At 44.5% G+C, this 23,920-nt stretch overlaps 1 protein-coding gene across 2 annotated transcripts in view; it reads right to left on the reverse strand.

Moving 5' to 3' along the window:
• Window positions 1–23,920, reverse strand: part of Hdlbp (high density lipoprotein binding protein) — an 84,287-nt gene that overhangs the window by 29,787 nt on the left and 30,580 nt on the right. The window contains exons 1-8 of one of the 2 annotated variants that reach the window (XM_008829151.3): window positions 18,410–18,505; window positions 14,406–14,470; window positions 12,995–13,107; window positions 10,305–10,462; window positions 9,132–9,347; window positions 1,973–2,179; window positions 1,567–1,782; window positions 715–921 (exon numbers count right to left, since the gene is read on the reverse strand). In XM_008829151.3, coding sequence (XP_008827373.1) covers window positions 715–921; window positions 1,567–1,782; window positions 1,973–2,179; window positions 9,132–9,347; window positions 10,305–10,462; window positions 12,995–13,070 — 1,080 coding nt within the window. In that variant the 5' untranslated portion in view covers window positions 13,071–13,107; window positions 14,406–14,470; window positions 18,410–18,505. Of the gene's footprint in view, window positions 1–714; window positions 922–1,566; window positions 1,783–1,972; window positions 2,180–9,131; window positions 9,348–10,304; window positions 10,463–12,994; window positions 13,108–14,405; window positions 14,471–18,409; window positions 18,506–23,920 lie in introns of those variants that run through there. The other variant, XM_008829150.3, reaches the window with a different exon arrangement.

The raw sequence follows: 23,920 nt of genomic DNA on the forward strand, positions 1-23,920 counted from the left end.
GAGAGCGGACACCGGGTCCAAAAACAAAAGCCAGGCGGGGTGTGGGCCAAGGGGGACCCCGGTCCAAAAAAACCAAAAAAAAAAAAAAAAAAAAAAAAAAAAAAAAGGCAGGCAGATCTCTGTGAGTTTGAGGCCAGCCTGGTCTACAGAGCAAGTCCCAGGCCAGCTGGGGATAGAGGGAGACCCTGTCTAAGAAAAAAAAAAGGAAATAAAAGAAATACATAAAAGTAAAAAAAATGTTCGGGTGTGGGGCTGGGGATATGGCTCAGTCAATAAAGCACTTGTCCTGCAAGCATGGGGACCTGAATTCAATCCCTAGCACCACGATCTAAAAGAGGTGGGCATGGTAGCACATGCTTGTGATCTCACTGCTGGGAAGGTGGCTACAGAAGGATCTGAGGCTTGCACTCATCAGCCAGTCCAGCTCACTTGGGAGAGCTCTATACCAATGAGATTCCTCTCAAAAAACCAGGGTAGATAGCACCTCCTGAGAGTGGATACTCTTGGTTGTCTTCTGGCCTCTTACACATGCATGTACCCGTGTGTGCTTGCACACACGCGCGCACCCCCCCCTTACACCCACACATTTAGTTGCGAGTACCCCTAACTGCGGACATTTCACTGTGTCTGGATCCCCTAGGATGTACCAATAGAGCTATTCCATAATGAGCCCAGAAATTTATCAAAGCACACTTCATTCTCAGAGGGAGCTACCTTGGCATAGACTTCAGTCAACGCCTGTCCCAACTTTTCAGGCTCGCCTCGCAGTATCACAGTCTCGGAGATGCTGTCTGAGGGTGGGATCTCAACAGAAACTCCAGTTCTTTCCAGGATCTCCTGCAATGAATTGCCCTTTGGCCCGATAACATACTTGTGCTGCGATTTCTTCACTTCCACTGCAATAGTTGTAGTCTTCTTCTTCTAATTAAGAGCACCGTAAAGTACGGTCAGTAAGTTAGCAGGGAGGGTATGGGACATGGGCCATGAGGACAGTATCACCACTACCAAAGTAGGAAGGGGACCTGGATGTGGTTCCCATTAAGTGAAGAAGACCATGACCAGCTTCCTCAGAAACTAATTTTCTCAAGCACTGGACTTTAGAGTCTGGTTACTCCCCAGGCTGATACTATCAACTGGAAGACTCAAGAACAACAACAGCTTTCCCCAATTTTTTTTCCTTTTCTGGAAATTGGACCTAGGGCCTTCTGTTTATTAAGCAAGTGTTTTCTATGACAGAGGAAATCCCCAGCCTGCTTTTCCCAAATTAAAGAACAAGTTTCAGATCTCAAAGTCAAAAAAAATCTAATAGTTTTAAGCAATATGTGCCAGTCCTGTGACAGCAACATACCAGTGTGGTGATAGGCCTGGGACAAGACATACACACAGAAAAAAACCAGGACACCACCCAAGAGAGCACTGAGGAGCCCAGGAGGGAAATGTGGCTACCAACCAACTACTAAGTACAAAAAGGATAAGGGGTGGAGCAGCAGGGTATTAGCCAAAATCTCCACACCCAAATCCCACTAACTGTTCCTGCTCAGGGGCTCTGCCTCCTCCATACCGCACCTTTTCCTCATAAATTTTCTTAATACGAGCCACGGCTTGAGCTAGCTGTTCCTTCTCTCCAGTGAAGACGATTTCTGTTCGGTTGACACTGGGTGGGGGGATGTTGATTCGAGTTCCTGTCTCTTGCATGATCTCACCCACAAGTCTATTGTATGGCCCAGCGATGAATGGGTGGAAGGCTTTTTCCACCTCTAGCCTCTCCACAGCACGCTTGTCCTAGAAGGGACAGGATGGACTAGTAAGAACACTCTGCAACAGACAGGGCTTGCCAAAACTGCAGCTGAGGGCCGCCTCCCCACACTGTGCCTGCCTCTAGTTCACTTTGGAAGTGGTAGCCAACAAAGGAGCAAGGCCTCTGTTGGGCAGGTGGCAGGGTGCAGGGGCACAGGCCACTGAAAAGTCTTACCTGCTCGGCAGAGATGAGAAGGACCTCATGGCGAGCTTTCTCAATGCCCTCTTTGGTACCAGTGATCTTGATCTGATTGCTGGGGTCGTCTGGGCGTGGGATCTGGATTTTGGTTGCAGTTTTTAGTTCTAAGTCTTGCAGCTTCTCTCCATTTTTGCCAATAACAAAGCGATGGTGCTCCTTAGGAATGGCAACAGTTGCTGAGGCCTATAGGAGGAAGAGAACAGGACAAAATACTTTAAATTCTGAAAAAGCACCTCCTACAAGATTCTTCATAGTCAGAAGCCTCACCCACCCCATCCCATTTGTTACAAGCTCAATGACCAGGCCATACTCACATGGAACATACCCTGGCCACCAGGAAGGGCCTATTCAAGTGTATCTGCACCACTGCTAAGCCCTTTTTTACGGGATAAAAACCACTGCTAAGCCCTCTTTTTTTACAGGAGAAAACAAATTGTACGAAGGAGGGGGGCAAGGGACTGTACACCCAGACAGAAATCCTGGAGAAATTGCTATTTTTTATTAAATTTTTACGATTTATAACGGAGAGAGAAAAAAATTAAAACTCCAGAAGTCAGCAGCCTTCACTTTAACAGTAGTCACAAAGTGGGATGGGTTTAGCTGTATAGGGCTTGCCAACCATGTATAAGCTGAGGGTTTGATCCCCAGCATGGGAGGAAGGGAAGGATGGAGAGAGACACATATTATAGACAAAAAACCCACCATATTCAAGCTTCAAAAGAATGCTTAAACCATAAATATATCAGTTTTTTCTAATAAAAAAAAATCATTGTTTTGAGCATAAAGTTGATTATTAAACTTCCATAGGTGTAACACTGAGAAGTAGAGACAAGACCCTGGGGGCTTGCCGGTCAGCTAAGTTTAGCCAATTGGTAAGCTGCAGGTTCAGTGAAAAATCCTGCTCAGTGGTTAAGAGCACTGGTTGCTTTTCCAGAGGACCTGGGTTTGGTCTGAGCACCTACACAGTAGCTATCAACTTTGGGTAACTCCAGTTCCAGGGAATTCAATGTTGTTTTGCTGTGACAGGGTCTCCCTGTAGCCCCAGCTGGCTTAGAATTCACTATGTAGACCAATCTCACAGAGATCCATCTGCCTCTGACTCTCCAGAGCTGGAATTAAAGGCATGCGCCACCACACCTGGCTCCAATGCTCTCTTTTGGCCTCTGTGGGCATTAGATGCACATGTGTACTTACAGACATGCAGGCAAAATACTCATACACATAAAATCAAGAGAGAGGAAGACAGTTGGTGTGGCTCTCTGGTCTCTACACATGCATACACTTGTATACATACGTACACACATCACACATACATTTTTAAAAAACTTGCATGGGAAAACAAGATTAAAATTAAATCTAAGCAGGGGCTAGAGAGATGGCTCAGTGGCTAAGAGCACTTGCTGCTCTTCCAGGACCTGGGTTCGGTTCCTAGCACCCAGATTGTGGCTAATAACTGTCTGCATGCAAGTGGGCCCCATGTACACTAAGGCACACACAAATACACATTAAAAATAAAAACTAAATTCTAGGAACTAGAGATATGGTTTAGCAGTTAAGAGCACTAGTTGCTCTTGCAGAAGACCGGGTGTTGCTCTTGCAGTACCCACGTGGAAGCTAACTACCACCTGTAACTCCAGTTCCAAGGGATCTGATGCTCTCTTCTGGCCTCTGTGGGCATTGAATGACACAGGTACACTTACATACATGCATACAGGCATACTACTCAATACACATAAATTGAAAAAAAAAAAAAAACCTAAGTAACAGTACAATAAATATTACAGCATAAACCCATTATCAGTGAAGTAGGAAAGCAGTATACAGAGAGGCTGACCAAAGGGCCAAGACTTGAAACCCAGAAACAGACCTAGGTTACTGTGTAAACTTGGGAATTGATGAGAACGGTGGTCCATGTCAGGGGGAAATGCTTTCTGGGAGTGGGACTGATGACAAAACAGCTATGTGGGAAGGTGAACCTAGACAAATACCTCACAACGATGCAATACAACCCAAATAATCAGAAAGTGAAACACAACACCTTTATAAATAAAGAAGGACGAACGTTTCTTAGGATTTGGAAGTGGGAAAAGCTTCCTAACGATGCCTCAATGTAACAAAGGCAAAAACCACAACTGTATATGCACCCACAGAGCAAAACATACCAAGATCAAAAAAGGAATGACAGACTGAAGAAATTACACGTTTTGTGACCGATAAAGGGATTTTAGAGGTCCCAATAGTGGGAGCTCCCAAACACCTTGCAAGATGAACAATCTGACAGAAAAATGAACTAAACAGCCCTTTCAGAGAGAAAAAAAACCATCAACAAAAGATCTACAAATTAAATATACATTCAGAGGGCTGGGGAGATGGCTCAATTGGTAGAATGCCTGCCACGTAAGCATGAGGACCCGAGTTAAGACCCTCAGCATCCACATAAAAGATGGGTGCGGTTGTACTTGTCTGTAACCCCACTGAGGGGAAATGGGGAGACAAAGCAGATTCCTGGAGCTCACTGGCTAGCCGGCCAAGCTGGATGGATAAGTTCCAGGTTCAGTAAGAGCCTGTCTCAGAACTAAAGTGGAGCTCGAATGTCAGCTTCCAGCTTTACACCCACACAACACACATGCCTGTACATATATTAGGGGAAAAAAGTATATTCAACTATGCCTCAGATTGACAAAAATGTAAATTTTAGGTAAGCCTGACTCTTGTACTCTGCAAATGGGAGAGCAAGATGCTTAACCTCTAAGGGAGGGAATTTACTTGCGGCTGGTGGCCAGTGACACAGTCATCTCACTTCTAGGAATCCATCCCATAAAATGAATAAAGTAAGAAACAGCATACAAATGACTTTTTTGTCACATAATTAGTAACAGCAAGAACCTTGAAACTACCTAAATGCATACAAAACGCTTAAATCATAGCACATACACTGAGGATGACACACCGCTGTTCACAGGAACAAGGAAGTTAGTATTTACTGATACACAGAAACCCCAGAAAATAGCAAAGGACAGATCAGGGATTATGGCACACTGTACTTTGCTTCTATTTGGAAGCATAAACTATGAAGAATGTACCTAGAGGTATGTGGGGATGGATGGTGCACATGCAAATGGAGGGGCAGGTGACACTACAGGCTGGGATGGAGGACTTCTATTCAGTTTTGACACTAGTCATGCATAATGCTGAGATGATTTTGAAAAATTGAAAATAAACTCAAACAAATGATAGGAAAGCCCAGAAAAGAATTACTTTGACTTAAAAATCCTGCCATTTTCTCATGGTAGCAGAATTAGTTTGAACTCATGACATTCCTTTCTTACAAGCTTCCCTTTCCTAGCTCTCCCTCTGGAAATACCCAGGAACCTGACCATTTGATTAAATGGCTGACACAATCCTGGCTTATATACTGCATTTCCTATTGAAAAGAAGCTTCAAGATCTTTGAAAGCAAATATCTAAGATTAGCCTAAGATAGCTTTCTGTGTCAGAAACAAAGAAACACAGGAGATTAATGGGACAAAAAGCTGCCTGCCAGGAGCAAACATGAAGGGAGGGGCCCCACTATACAATGAAGTAGTACTTTCTTTAGCAATGTCCCCAAGCTCACAATAACATTAGAAGAAAACTCCCTGGTGGCATGTATGGCCAAGGCAGGAAGATGATGAGTTCAAGGCTAGCCTGTCCTCATTGTGAGCTCCAGGACAAGCCCAATTCCCTGACCACCAGTGAAGATGTGTCCAGAGAACCAATAAGGACTGGACCAGGGTTTCTTCTTAAAACTTTCCAGTAGCAGCAATTCCTTTGCTTCAGGTATATAAAGGTATTTAAAGTAGGTACACAAATCAAATGTTTACTGATAATAAATTTATCTTAAAATAATTCTCTGGCATACACATAACTTTTTTTTTTTTGTCTTTTTGAGACAGGGTCTCCCTGTAGCTCCAGCTGGCCTGGAATTCACTGAGATCTGCCTACCTCAGCCTCCCAAGTGCTGGAATTAAAAGTGTACACCACCAGTCTGACACATTTAACAATTTCTTATGAAAAGTCAGTGACTCAAAAACATTCTAACATAATGCAATTCAGAGATTTGACACTAATTTGATGCTTATCTGAAGAATAATGGTAGGAAAATATTTTAAAAGTCTTCATTTTCCACAATTAAACCATTATTTATCTGTAAGATGCTGAAAACTTGGTATGTACAATAAAAACACTGTGATTCTTACCACACATAGCCTCGAATCTGAGCTGAGGTGTTTCAGGCAGTGTTCGTTGGCCTTGCTTGGTGTGATGGCATGTGCAGTACAAACTGTGCATAGTGTGTGACCAGAACCAAGGCAGCAGTGAGGTCATGCAATGCATCATGGGTGAATGTTCCCTGAAACACTTCAGATTTATTATACATGTTAAATTTAAAATGGGGGGGGAACATTTATTTTTATTTTATTTGTACGTGTTATGCCTGCATGTACATAAGTGCACCTGTGTCGGGAAATGCTCAGAGGCCAGAAGAGGGCATTAGAGTCCCTGGAACTGGAGTTATGATGGCTGTTAGCCGTCATGTGGGTGCTGCGATTCGAACCTGGGTCTTCTGCAAGAGCAGCCAGTACTCTGTACATTCAGTGATCAAAATTTTTTCACAGTTCCCACATTCAGATATATAACTCCAATTTAAGAAGATGAAGGGGCGGGTAGAGAAATGGCTCAGCAGTTAAGAGCACTGGCTGCTCTTGCAAAGGACCTGGGTTTGGTTCCCAGCACCCATGTGGTAGCTAAGAATCATCTGTAACTTCAGTTTCAGGGGATTCAATGCCCTGACCTCCATGGGCACTGCACACATGGGTGCATACACATAAATGCAGGCAAAACACTCATACACATAAAATAAAAATAAATATTATAAAAGAAGAAAGGAAGAAAATGATTTAGTTAATTAATTTGGGCCAAACCCAGAGCCTTGCACATGCTAAGAAAGCACTTTACCACCGACAGCATCTGTGATGCAAGGATCGATTAGTTATAGTACTTTAAAAAAAATTATATTTAATTTAGTTTGTGGATACATACGTGTGTGTGGAGGTCAGAGGACAACTTGTGGAGGTCAGTTCTCTCCTTTCACCATGTGTTTTCCATGGATCAAACTCAAGTTGTCAGGCTGGGCAGCAGGCACCTTTTACCTCAACGCCCTAGCCCGTATCTGAACTCATCTGTTAATAAAGGAAAGCTCTTGTTTCCTACAGTTATTGGTCAGCTTACAGAGGGGAAGGTGCAAAAACTAGCACGGGCAACTTTCAGTGATCACCAATGAGCAGTGACACTACTGTGCAAAGGACAAATACAGCAGAGGATGTCCCAGTCTACTGATCACTTCCAGAATCAGTTCATGCAAAACGACCAACTGTGATACTAAGTATCCTCATCAAATAATCTGAATACCAAAGGAGCCAAGCCCTGAGCACCTAACACCAGCCTACAAGAAATGAGGTAAAGCAGAGCAATCAAATATCACCTTTCCATAAACTGATGGCATTAAAGGGTGAGTGTGAGTGCACGTACGTGCACTGTCAAGGACCTGAGACCTATGATGCCACAATCAAATGAATACTGATTTGAACAAAACAACTGGAAAGACATCGAACACAAAGAAGTCTAAACATAGAGTCAAATGTGAATACCTTAGGACCCTCTATTAATTTTGTAAAGCAAGCTAAGAGTATAATAGTTAGATGGTATAGTATTTACAGGTGAAATGATGTGTCTAGGATTTGCTTTAAAATGACTATGGGTGCAGAGGCAGGCAGATCACTATGAGTTCAAGGCCAGCCTGGTCTACACAGTAAGTTCCAGGCCAATTGGGGCTACAGGACGACCCTGTTTCAAAAAGACTTAAAAAAAAAAGGGTATGGACATGGTTCAGTGTTAAGAGCACTCTACTAGCACTCACCCTTTCCCTTTATAGAGCCCATTCATATAATATAATAGATGCTCAATATCTACTAATGAGTAAATAGAAGTTTCAGAGCTTATATGCAACATTTTCACCTTTTTGACATTTAACTGTGTAATTCCACAAAGGCAGCTGGACTCGAGATCATTTTGAGGATTTGTGTTGCTCAGCCAGCAGCAGGGCAGGATCAGATTCTCCCTCTAACCACATTCTAGAGCCAGCTCCTGCTCAAGCTTGTAGAGGCGGCAGTGGGTGAGAGGAATGCCTCTCTGAACAACTATGCAGCATGGCAGCCGTCGTGTGGCATTTTAGTAAGATTCTCTACCTTTTTCTTGGTCTCAGGGAGAGAAGGGGGAGGGGGCTGGAAAGATGGCTTGGTGGTTAAGACTACTTGCTCTTACAGAGGATCCAGGTTTAATTCCCAGCACCCAGATGGCGGCTAACAACCATCTGTAACTCCAGATCCAGGGGATCCAACACTCTCTTCTGACTGAGACGGGATACACAACACAGGTACACTGACATACATGCAGGCAACACACTCATACATATAAAATGAGAATAAAATACTAAAAAAAATTTACTTAACTTATGCAAGTGGTTGAAAAATAAACTAAGTACTGGCTACCAGACTGCTAAAGTTAAGAGAAAAAAAATATGATCTTATACTCCCAAAGTTTGGGGCCTAGAAAAGTGGTATTGATTTTTTGGTCTTTTTGAGACAGGGTCTCCCTGTAGCCCCAGCTGTCCTGGAACTCACTATGTAGACCAACCTGGCCTTGAACTCACAGAGCTCTGCCTGCCTCTGCCCTCCCAAGTGCTGGGATTAAAGGCATGTGCCAGCACTACTGGATAGAAAAGTGTATTTAGTAACAGATGCGGTAGCCTGGGAACTGATGCTCTATACTACTTAGCAAGTCCAGCAGTTTTTAAGTGTCTCAAACTCTGAGATGAGCTTTAATTTTGAACTCAATGGATGATCTGATAGGCTCCCCAGTTCTATGACTAACGTGGTAGTTTTCACTAAAAATTCCAAGGGCTACAAATGCTGCTGTTCTAACTCCAAATGACTGAGCTAGAAAGAATCCAGAGAAGCTTTGTTTTGCACTATGTACAGCCAAGGAGCGTAGCATTAGTACACAGTTACTCAGGAACACCAAGCTTAGAGGATACTCACCTGTGTCTGCAGTCTAGCAACAATGTCCTTCCGGGCTTTCATGACAGCATCCAGCTTCCCTGAGACCATAATGGAGAGGCCTTGGTCTTTGGCCAGAGAGAGCTCTAAGTGAGCACCGGTCCTCTGCATGATCTCAAGGCAGATTTTGGCTTGTTCACCTTCTCCAAACTGGTTCATGTCCTTATATTTTCTCTCCTCTAGGGGTACATGGAACACCTGCTCAGAAAAGACCCCAAAAGGCTAGGTTAAACTATCAAAGAGAAGAATGACTAATAAGACAGGAAATTAGTATGTGTTCACTCATCATTGACTCCTAGGACAAGGCAAGGAGAGGGACAGAAGAAAGAACCCAAGACCACAAGACTACCACGGAGGCGGCAGAGAGCTACAGTAGGAGGTGAGTACTTGGATAAAGAGACTCTTAGGAGCACCTATGATGGGAGGAGAGAGCAGAGATAGCAGACAGGAGAGCAGACCAGGAGGCAGGGCACAGGAAACATCAAGAGTTGTACGCAAGACAAATTAAGCTTAATGACACAGCAGCTTTACAGACAGTTGAGGAGGAGAGGTGGAAGCAAGAGGGATCAATTACCCATGGTTAGAGGTCTGAGATACAGTTAACAAGACTTAAGACAGCAACATAGCCACAAAGAAAGGATCAGGATGCAGTTGCTTATACACCCAAAGACAAGGACTTATTGGCACAAGGATGATAATTTTCCACCACAACCAGGTACCAGTCACTTGGAAGCTCTGACACTTGTAATACCTTAACTTCAGGTACCAGAGAGAAGAGTTAGTGAAGTCAAAGAAAACCAGGCAATTCATTAACTGCTTATAGACAGACCAGCTCTTGATGGTCATATGGACAATAAAGGCAGATTCAGCAACTGGGAACAAGGACTGGACTGCAGTGACTTGGAAAAGCACATGGGCCCCATGAATCTGACATATACCTTCTACCTCAAACTGTGTGCCAGTCCTCAGCATGCTAGGAAGGGTGAGCATGGCAAAAGTTGTGTTCCACAGAGGAAGAAGGGGAGCTGTTTAATCTTTAGACTTCCTCCTTTTACATATCCAAAGCACCCTCATCTTTACATGTTCAAAACTTTCCATCAGATCCTACACCTTCATACAAGGAACAGGCAAGGCAAAAAGGAATGGCATTTTTACCTGAGTGATGACAGAGGCCTTGATGGGCCGGATCTTGTTACTCCAGGCTCCAGCAGGTTCTTGGGCACTTTCCAAGCAAGCTGCTTTCTCAGGAAGTGGAGGGAAAGCATCCTTGTAGGTTGGAGGGTCACTTTCTTCTTCTGAATTTAGAGTGGCAACTAGATCAGCAAACAGATTAGGAAGAAACTACAATCAACATTATGAATAAAAACACGTGCAGGGCTTTAGTCGGAACCTGGGGAAAGGATCCTAGGTAGTCACCAGGCCCAGGACCCTGAGCATGTGATTTGGATGGGGCCAAAGACTCCAAAGCTAAACTTCTGGCTTTCTATGTGGTCACCCTGCAAAGGTCAGAGAGTATATGCCCCATTCTAGTAATGGGATGTGTGAAACCATTGAAGGCAAGTCTGTGATAGACTTTTAGGTCTTCACATCTTCTAATAGTGCAAAAACCAAATCATGATCATAATGCCTGACATAGAGCACAGCTTTAAACACTGCTTTGAGTTACAGGACAATTTCAGAGCTTTGAAATAAGTTTCAGAAGACTTTTCCCTCAATGTATGATGGTAAAATTAAAGCATGGAAACTATCTGATGTCTCTTCAAGTCAAGACAGGTGTGCTGGATCGCGTTAGTGTCAACTTAACACACCTGGGTTGAGGGAGCCTCAATTGGGGAATTGCCTCCATTGGACTAGCCTGTGGCCACGTCCATGGGGCACCTTCTTGATTGCTGAGTGATGTGGGAGGGCCTGGCCCACTGTGGGTGGTGCCACCCCTGGGCAGGTGGGCCTATGTTGCATAAGAAAGCAGGCTGAGCAGGGCCCAGGGGAGCAAGTCAGTAAGCAGTGATCCTCCATGGCCTGTGCTCCAGCTCCTGCTTCCAGGTTCCTGCCCTGAGCTCCTACCTTGGGCTCCGTAATGAAATGTGACCTGAGAGATGTAAGCTGAATAAACCCTTTCCTCCCCAAGTTGGTAGTGGTCAGAGTGTTTTGTCACAGCAATGGAGAAACAAACTAGGACAGCAGGGAACAGCAAGACTTGTGAAAACCAGGACCCCTGATCATTAGTCATGTTCACTTTCCATATAGTACTCTATCTGTTCATGTTTTTGTTTCATTAATCATGATCTCCACAAACCAAGTGTCTGTTTTGGATAACCCCAAATCCCCAGGCTGAGCAGTGTCCATCAGGAGCAAGGCCCAATAAAAACACTGTGAAACACACAAACATGGGAGAGAAACAGATGACCTTTGGAATTAGATTGGCCTCTATGAGTCCGGGTCCACTGCGTCCTAGCTGCAAGGCCATGCTGCCCACCCGACAATGCTGGCATGATCAGATGCTGAACTCTTGAAAAAAGGAGATACCATAGACAGCTGCACTGAGGAGAAAGACCTTAGGTCCCAGACACTCAGAACCAGGCAAGCAGCAGTGTCTTAGGGTTCCAATGCCTAACAATGGCCACTGGAAACAAGCATGTCAGATGTGGCTGTTGTGACAGAAATGAATTTTAAATGTTAATTCAATTTAAGAACTAATATTAAATTCAGTTATGAAAAAAATGTAAATATGTAACAACTTCAAATATAACATTTTATTCTTTCATTGGAAAATTTTAGAAAATCTAAATATGGATTAAGGATTTACAAAAATGTATATATGTGCATGTGTGTCATGGTATGTGGGTGGAATCAAAAAACAAACTGCAGGAGTCGGTTTTCTCCTTCCACCATGCGGGGACTAGGGATCAAACTCGAGTGGTCAGGCTTGGCAGCAGGCACCTAAAGGCTGAGCCATTTTGCCAGTGGGCCAGCTGAGATCAAGGACTTTTGTATAAAAATTTAGCATTCAGGCCGGGCATGGTGGTGCATGCCTTTAATCTCAGCACTTGGGAGGCAGAGGCAGGCGGATCTTTGTGAATTCAAGGCCAACCTGGTCTACATAGTGAGTTTAGGACAGCTGGGACTACAGGGAGACCCTGTCTCAAAAAGACAAAAAAAAAAAAACAAAACAACAAAAACAAAACATTCAAACCAGACTGCTTTGTATTTTTAATATGCAATAAAATTTGAAGAAAAAGAACATAAAATATCAGACTTTAAGGAATATTTTATAACGAGATGTTGCAATGACAATGTTTTAGACATACTGGGTTAATAACATAAATTAACTCCAGTTACAGGGGATCCATTGCCCTTTTCTGGCGTCTTCAGGGACTGCATGCATGTGATGCACTTACATACACGCACGTAAAACACTTAAATACATAACAATACAAAAAAATTAAATATTTGTCTTTCTTATTTAACATGGGTGTATGAAACTTTCAAATTGCTTCTGTTGCTAGCATTCTATTCTACTAGACAGTGTTCATCTTGATCTTGGCTGGTGCCCTTCAAGAGCTCAGAAGTCAGGCCTGACCTTCATCCTCAAGGAGGCTGACAATGCCTTGGCATGCTTCATAACCAGCATTTAGCACCCCATAATTGGGACAGCAATCCTGATTTCTAGAAAATTGCCCACATTTTGTATTTGCTCTATGTGGAGTCACTCCTCACACCTGTCTAATTCATGTAAGCCTAGCTACTAAGGCCAGACGTCACTTGCAGAAAGATAGGAGATTCGCTAGAACTTGAGGGGAACTGTCTCAGAAGTTAACAAGGAGAGCTTGTAAACTGGCCATCACCTTTGATCTGTTGCGGAACCAGCCCACTTCGATGTTCAGCAAAACTCTCTTGGGTCAAAACTGCAACGGAGCTCATGGTTGATCTCACGTCCACACGCAATCCGAGTAAGCCACTATAGCAAGAAAGAGGGGATCAAGGAAGAGAAAGCCCAGGCACAGTCACAATAAGCTACAGAACTGTTAGCAAAGAAGTTCTAATCAAGGATTAATCTTCTTACTGCAAACCATACCTTTTTATTCTCCTGATAAGGTGTGATGTAAATTACTCAGGCTTTCAAATGACAGGTAAATGGGAAATGCAAACCAAGTAAGGGCCCTAGTCTAGCTGGTTAACAGTTATCTCAGAAATTACCCTGTATAGAGCAGACAAGGAGCTAGCCAATGCCAGCTGTTCAGGGGTTAGAGCCTATACTACCTCTCTACTGCAGGGGCCATACAAACCTCAGTGACAGCTTGTACCAGCACCCCAAAACCACAAGTGCTCTGCGACCACAGACCCTGCCACCTGCCTGATCTAGCTTTGGCACAGATCAATACCAGGACCATTCTCTCTCTCTCTCTCTCTCTCTCTCTCTCTCTCTCTCTCTCTCTTTTTGTTGTTGTTGATTAATTTTTAACAGGGTCTCTCTAGTCACAGCCCACCTGGAAGTCAAAATGTGATCCAGGGTAGCCTCTATCTTGCAGAGATCCACCTGCCTCTGCCTCTGGGCTGGGATTAAAGGTACACGCCACCACGCCCGGCAACCAGGACCATTCTCTTAATAAATATTTCTATCTTATTTTGTTAATTTGTTCAACATGTCTTCTGATGTTTATAAATGCCCAAACTCTATACCATTTTCTGCCACTCTTACCCACATATAGAAGACGCATAAGGAGAGGGAGCTGGCTCAAGGCAGAGTTCCTACAGCTCAGTGGACACAGGTTCTGAAGGCCCCAGCTCCCTTAGTTGGATGGAAAGTCTGATGCAATTCAGTATTCTAAGACCAGGTATTAGCTTCTCTTCCCTTTCCCAAATTCAAGGCAAGTTTCATACATTACATCTCGAAGAAGAACTCATTTTTTCTATGCCCAAGTGTCTTATCTGTACCACTCCTTGGCAAAAATATAAATAAATAAAAGCAAGAAGCCCAAATAATTTTAATAAGTTATGTGAAATCTCACTCCATTACAATATAGTAAAACCTCTTCCCAAGTTCAGAAAATCAAGCTCAACACTCCTAAAGCATGTTAAGACCCAATTTCAGATAATCCTGAAAAAAAAAAACAAAACCATAATTTATATATAAGATAAAAGATTAAAATCAGATGCAAGCTAGAGTGCATGTCTCAGATTGCTCATGCTGGGAGACAAAGCTGGAAGATACTTCTGATGGCTCAGGAAGTCTTCAGACAGAACAGACAAACTTACCAGCAAAATGGTCAGTAGCCAGAAAGTCCGTCCCGAGGTTGTCTCTGTCAGCCTGCCAGCTTTTACTGTTACAGGACAGGAAGGGAAAAAACCAGAGGTTACTATCCATGTTTTACAACTCACTCAGATCCTTTCATCTCTCAAGCAGGAAAGGACTAAATTTTCTTTGCATTTGGCCAGTAATACAAACAGGCAAACAACACAGAAGCTCTGCTCTTAGGCCATTAGCTTTTGACAAGACATATCACAAAACTTGAACCATCTCAAACTTCTGAGGACAAGGAAGGAGTGATCCTTCAAGTGCCAAAACTTCTAAGTCGTAAAATCCTCACAAACTGACAGTTTCTCCTACTGGTTAAACCCCTTCCAATGGCCCTTCTGACTTCTGCCAGCCTGACTGCACTGTAAGGCTAACTATGGCTTATAGCAGAATGTAGGCCTCTGGCTCCTAAACTTTCAGTGACCAAGGGCTCATCTTTTAAAGAATCCTTGGCAACTTTGCAGTTCCTTTGTTCTTGCTGTTACCTGTTAAAAGTTCTACAGTCCCTTCTAATCCACCAGGGATTTAAACAACCAGGTCATAAAATTTGCAGGATTGGAAGGAACCTTCAAAGGCCACCTGGGGAGGGCCAAAAACTACTCAGGTAAAGTGAGGAAGTATGGGTCACCTTGCCTCAGGGGCTTTTTGGGTAAGTGAGGCCATCTGGCAAGTCACTTGCTGCTTGTGGCAATCACCCCAAGTATTTAAAGGTGGGCCCCTGAGTCTAAAGAGAGGGAGGAAAAAAAAAAAAAAGGCTGTAGGAGCGGACAGTCTTCCACAGTCTTTACATTGGGCTCTAAGCATCTTGCTGTGAACCTTCTGCCTGGTATTGTCTGGTCTCCCACTCAGGTGAGGCTGTCTCTGGCTCTACTGTCACTTTTTTTTTTTCCTTAGGGTTTTGAGATAGTTTCCCTGTAGCTTCAGTTGGCCTGAAACTCCACCATGCAGACCATGCTGGCATTGACCTCACTAGAGTGTAGGGATTAAAGGTGTGTACCACTATATCTGGTTCATTATTGTCTTTTTTGAGACTCACTGTGTGAGTAGTAGCCAAGCTGGCTTTGAACTTAAGAGGGATCCACTGGCTTCTGCCTCCCAAGTGCTGGGATTAAAGGCATGTACTACCAGTCTTTTTGAGACAGGGTCTCCCTGCAGCCCCAGCTGGGCTGGAACTCACTATGTAGACCAGGCTGGCCTGGAACTCAAGAGATCTGCTGCCTCTTCCTCCCCAGTGCTGGGACTAAAGGTGTGCGCCACCACACCCAGCCATTGTCACTTCTTAAATACAGATGCCCATCCTACTTTACCAAGTCAGGTTCACTGATTTGACCTCAACTATATGTCTTTGTTTCTATGTGAACACTGACCAGTTCTCCTGCTTTCCATGACTGAGCACGTCTATATCATGTATTGCCTTGCACAGATTGCAGCACACAGCTCTGTACACGTTTATCTGTTTTGACCATGCTCTCATGCCTAGATCTCTCTTCCCAGGAGCATTTATAGTGACTCAAGTGGCAACAGAAAGCATCCCCCCCATGCCTAAACCTACTGCCATTGCCAAGGAAGAAAATGGAGCAGAGCCTCCAGAGCTCCTGATGTATGTGAACACCCTCTGGCAGACAGGGACAGCAAAGTGGACCTCTAGAAAACTCCGGACTGGTTTGACAAGATTCACTGGGCCTAGCCTCCAGATTTTAAACAGCAGTTTGTCAGGTAAATGGATCACACTGAATATATAGGGTTCTGATATCAAGTAAGACTTTATTTTTCTTATTACCCACTCAAAATCACGTTTTTAAAGACTCAATTTAAAACACATATTGTATGTAAACAGACCTCATTTCCACCAGAGATTTTGGAATAAGAAGTTTTATGAAAGGTTAGTTTCTTTGCCCCCAATTCAGGAATGCCCAGCCCCAGTGTCCACATGCCTCTGGTTTCACACAGCAGCATCTATGGACTGGCCCTTCCACCTCTACACCCTCCCTAAGCTGCACACACTGCTTTCAGTCTCACCTTTACTGACAATGCTCAGAGGCCTAACCTGCTACACCTGGGTGCTCCATTCCTCACAGCAGCCACCACAGCTGAGTGTGTCCTCCATCCTGTACCTCTATTGTAAGTTCCCAGGACAGTAGCCCTCATCATGGAACAGAAGCCCAAGATTTGGGATCTCAGACTCGTTCGCTCTTGCTGGATCGAATCATCAGACTGAGAAAGACTTCGAGCTTTATTCTAATACCAGTTTTCAAATACCAGAGATAGACTTTCCTGGGAGCCCAGGTTCCTCTAGTTCCCTATAAAGGTTCTGCTCAAGATAGGAGGAACTGTACAGGTTCTTTCCCCTTCTGGCCAGAAATTGGTCTCTACATGCTTTAAGCCTCTTCCAGGGGGTGCAACCCCTTTTCCCACAAGACCTCACTGGGGCCATCTCAAATACCTAATGGCACAGGAAGCTAGGGTCCATCAGCACCCAATGCAAACCTCAAACTATCTTCAACCTGGACATTACAGTTTGCTTCTCAGAGAGTAAGTGAAAATAGCAAAGAAAGGTCAGATCCCACCTCTTCAGAGGGGGGACTGAAAGAGTAGCCCAAAGCCCCATAAAAATAAATAAATAAATAAATAAATAAATAAATAAAGAACGAGTACATGAATTTATCAGAAAAAAGCGATGGGGAGATATGGGAGGAGTTGGAGGGCAGGAGGTAGGGAGTGGGCAAGGATTTGATCAAAACACCTTATATGCATGTATGAAATTCTCAATAAATTACTTATTTAAATTAAAAAAAAAAAAAAGGCCAGAACTAGAACTAAGGGAAGAGAGGTAGAAACTGAGGGCTTCCTCTTCTACCCCAAGAACTGTAGCGGAAGAGGGGCTCCTGCAAAAGAGAAAGGTGAAAATGCCCACAGAAAAGGCTGTAAGTGAAGAATTCGACTTCTTAGCTTCTGAACAAGGAAGTATTTAAGTTGATTCTCCTGTGATAAGTCATGCCAACTACTTATGTAAGGGGTAGTATGCAAAGAGTCAGTCAGTTTATGGTCCAGAAAGAATTTCATGTCAATCTCAACTAATGGGACTCAAGTTCTTTATATACTCGACCAAGCTGTAAGGACAGAGAAAAACCTCCAGATGAGATTCAGGTTTCTCCTCCAAAGTTAAAACTGCTTACTTCTGAGTCCTCCGAAGTCTTGCAAGGGAAGTTTTTATCCAGCTACTTAAGACTACAAACTACTAAAATAAAAACAGAATTCAGCTTTGCTGAAAGATCAGCCAAGGCCGGCCCAGGGCTTTACCCAGCTCTGAAGTCAGAGAGCCAGGCTGGGAGGAACTTTCGCAGATGCCACCTCAGCACGGCCCTCCCACCGTCCACGAGCACCCGCGGGCGGGGACAGGCTTAAAGGGACAGTATCATGCACGGCCTTTCAGACTTTCATCCAAATTCGGTATTTTTCCGTAATGTCTTTTTCACCCACGGACCCTGATGCACATACAAGTGGTACTCAGGCCGCGACAGCCACGTAGCGGCAGGTGGAGGTGCGGCCGCCTGCTGCGGGACAGCCGGACCTGAGGTGAAGACCCCAGCCTGCCGCCCTCAAGCGCACCTCTAGCCCCCAGCAGCCCAGGCGCGAGCGGCCCCTCTGGAGGAGAGGGTGCAGGGGAGGCCCGGTCGGCCGCCCACGTCACCAACCTGGGCCAGGTCGTTCCCCTCCCCCACCGCAGCGGCGGCCCGGGAGCCGGCGGCACGGAGGCCGGCGGTGCACGCAGACCCGCTGCGCACTTGGGAAAGTTTCTGCGCTCCGGAGCGGCCATGCGCAGAGTGACACGTAGCGGCCCCCGCCCGCCGCGGCCGCGGGAGACCGGGCGCCAGCGCCGCCGGCCGAGCGCAGGGGACGCGGACCTAGGCCTGCACGAGCCCTGCCCCCCGCGCCCGCTGCCCCGCGCGCACTCGACCCTCACCCGGTAGTCTGCAGCTGCCGCCGCCGCGCGGGAGAAGCCGGGACGCTCCGAGGCGCGGCGCCCGGGCCTCCGCTGCTATATAGGGCGGCGGCTCCAATCCCGCCGAGACACGTCAGACCGGCCGCCCGCCCCGCCCGCCGCGGGGTCCCCGGAGCGCCGGAGCCAACTCCAAAGAGTTATGAGGCCTGGACGGGGCGAGGAGTCGCCAAGCTGGCCACCCTCGGGGCAGGCGGACCCCAGAGCCGCAGGAGCAGAGGCCGAGGCCACCAGCCTGGGTCGCTAGGCTCGGCCGGGACCTTACACTGTAGACGCCGGGGAACCATTTTACCGCCCCCCCCAGTACTCCCCGACGAAGCACACTCCATTCCCTAGGGGTTCTGTTCTTCTGCCCCTCACGTCTACAAAATACACGTGCTCTAGTCCTCGACCACCAATTTAAGGTTCTCCGAAATACCTTCCTTCAAAGAGTTCTATTCAGGGTCCCATCTGTACAGACCTGCCTCCTTTCTCCCTGCTCCCCCAGACACTGAGATGGGCAGTGCAGAATTCCGGGGCTGAGGGGGCTTTCTCTTCTGCTGGCATGTCAGTTCTGTACCTACTGTGTTTAAAACGTGACTGGATACTGGAAGAATTTGTAGATACATCACTTTGAGCCTCTACTGAGGCGGCACACTCTTACCTACACAGGGCAGACAGGTCAGTGGGACAGGCCAGCACAGGCTGTGGCCATGAGATGGATGTTGCTCAGGGGGACTGGAGGCAGGTTACCAACAGAAGGCACGACCACGTGTCCCTCTCATTTCCCTTTGACAAGGTTTCATTCACTATGTAGAACTGGGGACCTTCCCTCAGTCTCCCTCCTCAGTGCTTGAATTACAGGTATGTACCACCAGGCCTGCCTAATAGGGTTCTGGTTTTTATCCAGGTGCATTTTGAGTGGAACACTCTGGTATGTGGAAGGGGTAGGAGAGGCCCCCTATAGTCTTCAGTCTAAGGCTGACAAGGGTTTATATTAAAGGAGAATGCATAGCACTCACGAACAAAATAAGCAGTGAGATTTGATACATGGAAGGTAGCAGCACAGTGTGGGCTGTAGTGGACATTAAGAATGCCATGGAGGTTCTTGGCTTGAGCCATAGGGAAGAGCTGACCTCATTGGGCTGGAGATTAAAGGACAACAGAGAAAGGAATGTGTTGCAAAGACTCAGTTCAGGCTGGGGATGGTAGTGCTGAGGCAACTATATGGGACTTGAGGTCAGGGTTCAGAAAAGCCCAGGAGCCAGCAACATGGCTGTCAGGAACACCACAGCCCTTTCTGACACATATCACTGAAGGCAGAGAAAAGTCCATCACTTGAAGAGCCAAGGGCATCTTTGACAGGAGCAGTGCTCCAAGCTGCCAGCTTAGCCTCTGTAAGCACCAAGTTGTCTTCTCTGTTCTTACTGTGGTGGTCTGCAGGTCTCTTTCCTTGGAGATTGACCAGCCAACAACTAGAACAGAACATGTTGTCATTTTGTTACTGAGGGCTCAAGGGCTGCTCGGAGGGAGATGAGGAGGGGTAAGAGGGATGAGCATTCAGAAGTGTGTCTGCTGTCAGGGGACTTCCAGTGGAGCTAGGACGTCAACACAGGTATACATGCTGGCACAGTGCCTCCTGTAAAGGAGACCTCAGAGCTACTTAAAAAACATATAGTTAGCTGGTCAGTAGTGGTATACATCTGTAAAATCGTAGTACTCAGGAGATTGAGGACTTAGAGGCCACGCTGGGCTACATAAGATTCTGTCTCAAAAACAAAACAAACACCACCATCACAAAACAAACAAAAAAAATCTTAAAGAGTGCCGATTATTATGACTAGCTAATTTTAGCACACTGAAATACTAGCTGCCTCAAAAAGTGAATCTTGGTCTATAATATTTGGGTTTTCATAACTCAAGGAACATGGGATAAGCTTCCAGACTGTTCAAGTTAAGTGTTAGAACACAGACATTCTCTAATTACCTCAAATCATGATTTTGTGAAAGGACCCTAAACAAAAAGTAGGTCCAAGGGAAAAATAAAAGCCCAGTAACAATAGGAGCAACTGGATACTTTCTAGCTGAGCTAGGAGATGAAAACATCTCTGGGGAGGTCTCAGAGACATGGAGACTATAACTTTGGAAGGGTCTGAGTTCAAATTCCCACCACTCTTTTGCTCAGGAACCCCTAGCCCAAAATTAACAGAAAGCAAATCCGGGAATAAATCTCACATCAGGATAAAAAGGACATTCACATATCAACCCACACTATAGAGGCTAAAAGTCCACAGTTCAAAAAGATAGGGTGGAGAGGGCACCCTATAACTCAATGTTTAAAAGCACTTGCTTTGCAATCATAAGGACTGGCGTTTGGATCCCAGTACCCACAGAACAAAATAGTCACCTCCACAACTGCCTTTAATTTCATTTCCAAGATGACCCGAGACAGGAGGATTACTGGAGGATTACTTGTTGACCTCTAGGTTAGTTGATAGGCCTCTAGGCATGTACCCAAATTTGTGTGTATACTTAAACATACATGCACAAACACAAACCTTTAAAAAAAAGGAGTGAAGTATGTAGCCCAATGGTTAGAGTATTTACCTAGCATTCATAAAAACCTGGCTTTGATCTACAGCACCACAAAAGTACTTAAGTCTTCAAACTACAATTGAAAAAACAAAAAATTAAAAAGATGCATAGGATTAGAATCAAGAACTTGAGATGACATAACTATAAGACTATTAAAAAGCATAAAACAAGGCCAGGCACAGTTACGCACACCTTTGATCCCAGCACCCAGGAGGCAGAGGCAGGCAGATCTTTGTGAGTTTGAGGCCAGCCTGGTCTACATAGGGAGCTCCAAGACAGCTGGGGCTACAAGGAGACCCTGTCTCAAAAAGACAAAAAAATAAATAAATAAAGTGCTGGGCATGGTGGCACACATTTTCAGTACCAAATCACTGTATATTTTTGGAAGAAATTTTTAAAGTAATTAAAATTAGCATGCATAATACTGATAGTTTACAGAGCTCAAGGGAATAAACTGGCAGATTTCTGTGTGGCCAACCTGGTTTACATGGCCAGTGAAAGCGATGTAGGGAAACTCTGACTCAAAAACAAAAAACAAACAAACAAACAAAAAAGTTTAAAAATCATGGATAGGGGCTGGAGAGATGGCTCAGCAGTTAAGAGCATTGGCTGTTCTTGTAGAAGACCTGGGTTTGAATCCCAGCACCCACATGGTGGCGAACAATCGTTTCTAACTCCAGTTCCAGGGGATTCAACATCCTCTTCTGTCCTCCATGGGTGCACTTACACACATGTAAGAATAACACTCATATGCATAAAATAGAAATAAATACTTTTTTTAAAAATCATGGACTTGGGATGATACAGATCAACATATTCTAATAGATGTCCTAAAACAAGAAAATACAAAGAACAGAGAAGAAATAATGGAGAACAGAAAAATAAAATTCTAGGACTTAAGGATACAAAATTCCCTCATTAAAAAAAAAAAAAAAAAAAAAAAAAAAAAGGAAAAAAAAAAAAAAAAAGGAAAAAAAAAAAAAAAAAGACAGGTCTGGAGAGATGGCACTGGCTGCTCTTACAGAGGACCTGGGTTCAGTTCCCAGCACCCACATGTCTGCTACCAATTGTCCATAACTCTACTTCCAGGGAATCTGACATCTTCTTCCAGTCCGTGGGCACTGCACATAAGTGGTGCACTTACCTACATGCAGGTGAAATACTCATATACATAACATAACATATTTTTAATGACAGAATATCTTTTAATTTTTATTTATTTTTTATTTTTTTTGTCTTTTTGAGACAGGATCTCCCTGTAGCCCCAAAATAATTTTTATTTATATTTTTAAATATTTTATTATTTTATGTATATGCATGTATTGCATGCATGTAGGTTAAGTGCGCCCATGTTGTGCAATGCCCGCAGAGGACAGAAGAGACTGCTGGATCCCCTGGAACTGGAGTTACCGACAGTTGTTAGCTGCCATGTGGGTGCTGGGATTCAAACCCAGGTCTTTTGCAAGCACAGTCAGTGTTCTTAACTGCTGCACTATCTAGCCAGCTCCCAATGACAGAATAATTTAAACTGATTCACAAGACATACTATACCAGCTAGAGCTAGGGACTGCAGGATTAGCACAGTTTGATCACCCACACTAAGACTGGTAATTAGATTAGGACAAATAAATGTTTTCATCCTTCTTGATAGCTAAGTCTGTAAGTATATATTATACTTAGTGTAAACCCCTTCTATGACTGCATGCGAATTTCCAGTCTATTCTAATACTCAACATATATCAAAACTAGAATTCTTTCACTCAAATTTTTTTTTTTTTTTTCAATCTTTTTGAGACAGGGTCTCCTTCAGCCTCAGGCCTGGAACTTGCTATGTAGATCAAGCTGGCCTGGCTCTCTGATCACCTACCTCTGCCTCCCAAGTGCCGGGATCAAAGGCTTGCGTCACTATGCCCAGCATTCACTCATATTTATTATCATATGTACATACTGTTCAGCAGCCTAAAATAAAATAGCAAAAGTTCAGAGTCCATGGTTTACTTCACAATCAACAATTTTTTTCTTTTTAAGATTTTTTTTTTTTTTTTACATTTGTTTATTTAGCATGGAAGAGGGCATGCATGCCCTGGAGGAGGTCAGATGACAACTTGCAGGAAGAGTTGGTCCTCTCCTTCCAACCACTGTGGGTTCTAGGGATTTGTGGTCGTTTGAATAAGAATGTTCCCTATAGGCTCCAAGTATTTCAATACATGGCCCAAATTGGTGGCACTGATTTGGAAAGGTCATGGAATCTCTCCTAGCCTTGCTGGAGGAAGCACATCACTGGGGTGGACTTAGAGTTTGTAGCCACAACCCATTTCCAGCTTTGCTGTCTCTGCTTTCTGAGTCCGCTTGAAGATGTGAACCCTCAGCTTTCTGTTCCTGCCATATCTCCCTGCCTTGATCAACTCTTTAAGATATGTAAACTCTTCCTTCTATAAGCTGTCTTAATCATCATTTTTATGTTTTTATCTTTTGTCTTTTTGACACAGGGTCCCCCTGTAGATCCAGCTGTCCTGGAATTCTCTATGTAGACCAGGCTGGTCTTGAACTCTCTGCCTCTGCCTCCCAAGTGCTGGGATTAAAGGAACACAGCTAGAGCAGGTATCTTGTTTGGGATGCTAGCACTTATTGAGCACAACAATACACTAAATAAATATGTTTACTATTTAGTAGCGCACCAACATCATTAATTTTATAAATACTGAAAACATATGGCTATAGATGAGAAAATGAAGAATATAGTTTAAAAATTATAAAGTAACCTGGTGTGGTGGCACATGCCTTTAACCCCACCACTCAGGAGGTAAAGGCAGGGGGATCTCTCTGAGTTCAAGGCCAGCCTGGTCTATATAAGGAGTTCCAAGCCAGCTGGGGCTACAGGGAGACCCTGTCTCAAAAAGA

This window comes from Nannospalax galili, unplaced genomic scaffold (assembly GCF_000622305.1).
Source record: "Nannospalax galili isolate Female #2095 unplaced genomic scaffold, S.galili_v1.0 scaffold453, whole genome shotgun sequence".
NCBI lineage: Eukaryota > Metazoa > Chordata > Mammalia > Rodentia > Spalacidae > Nannospalax > Nannospalax galili.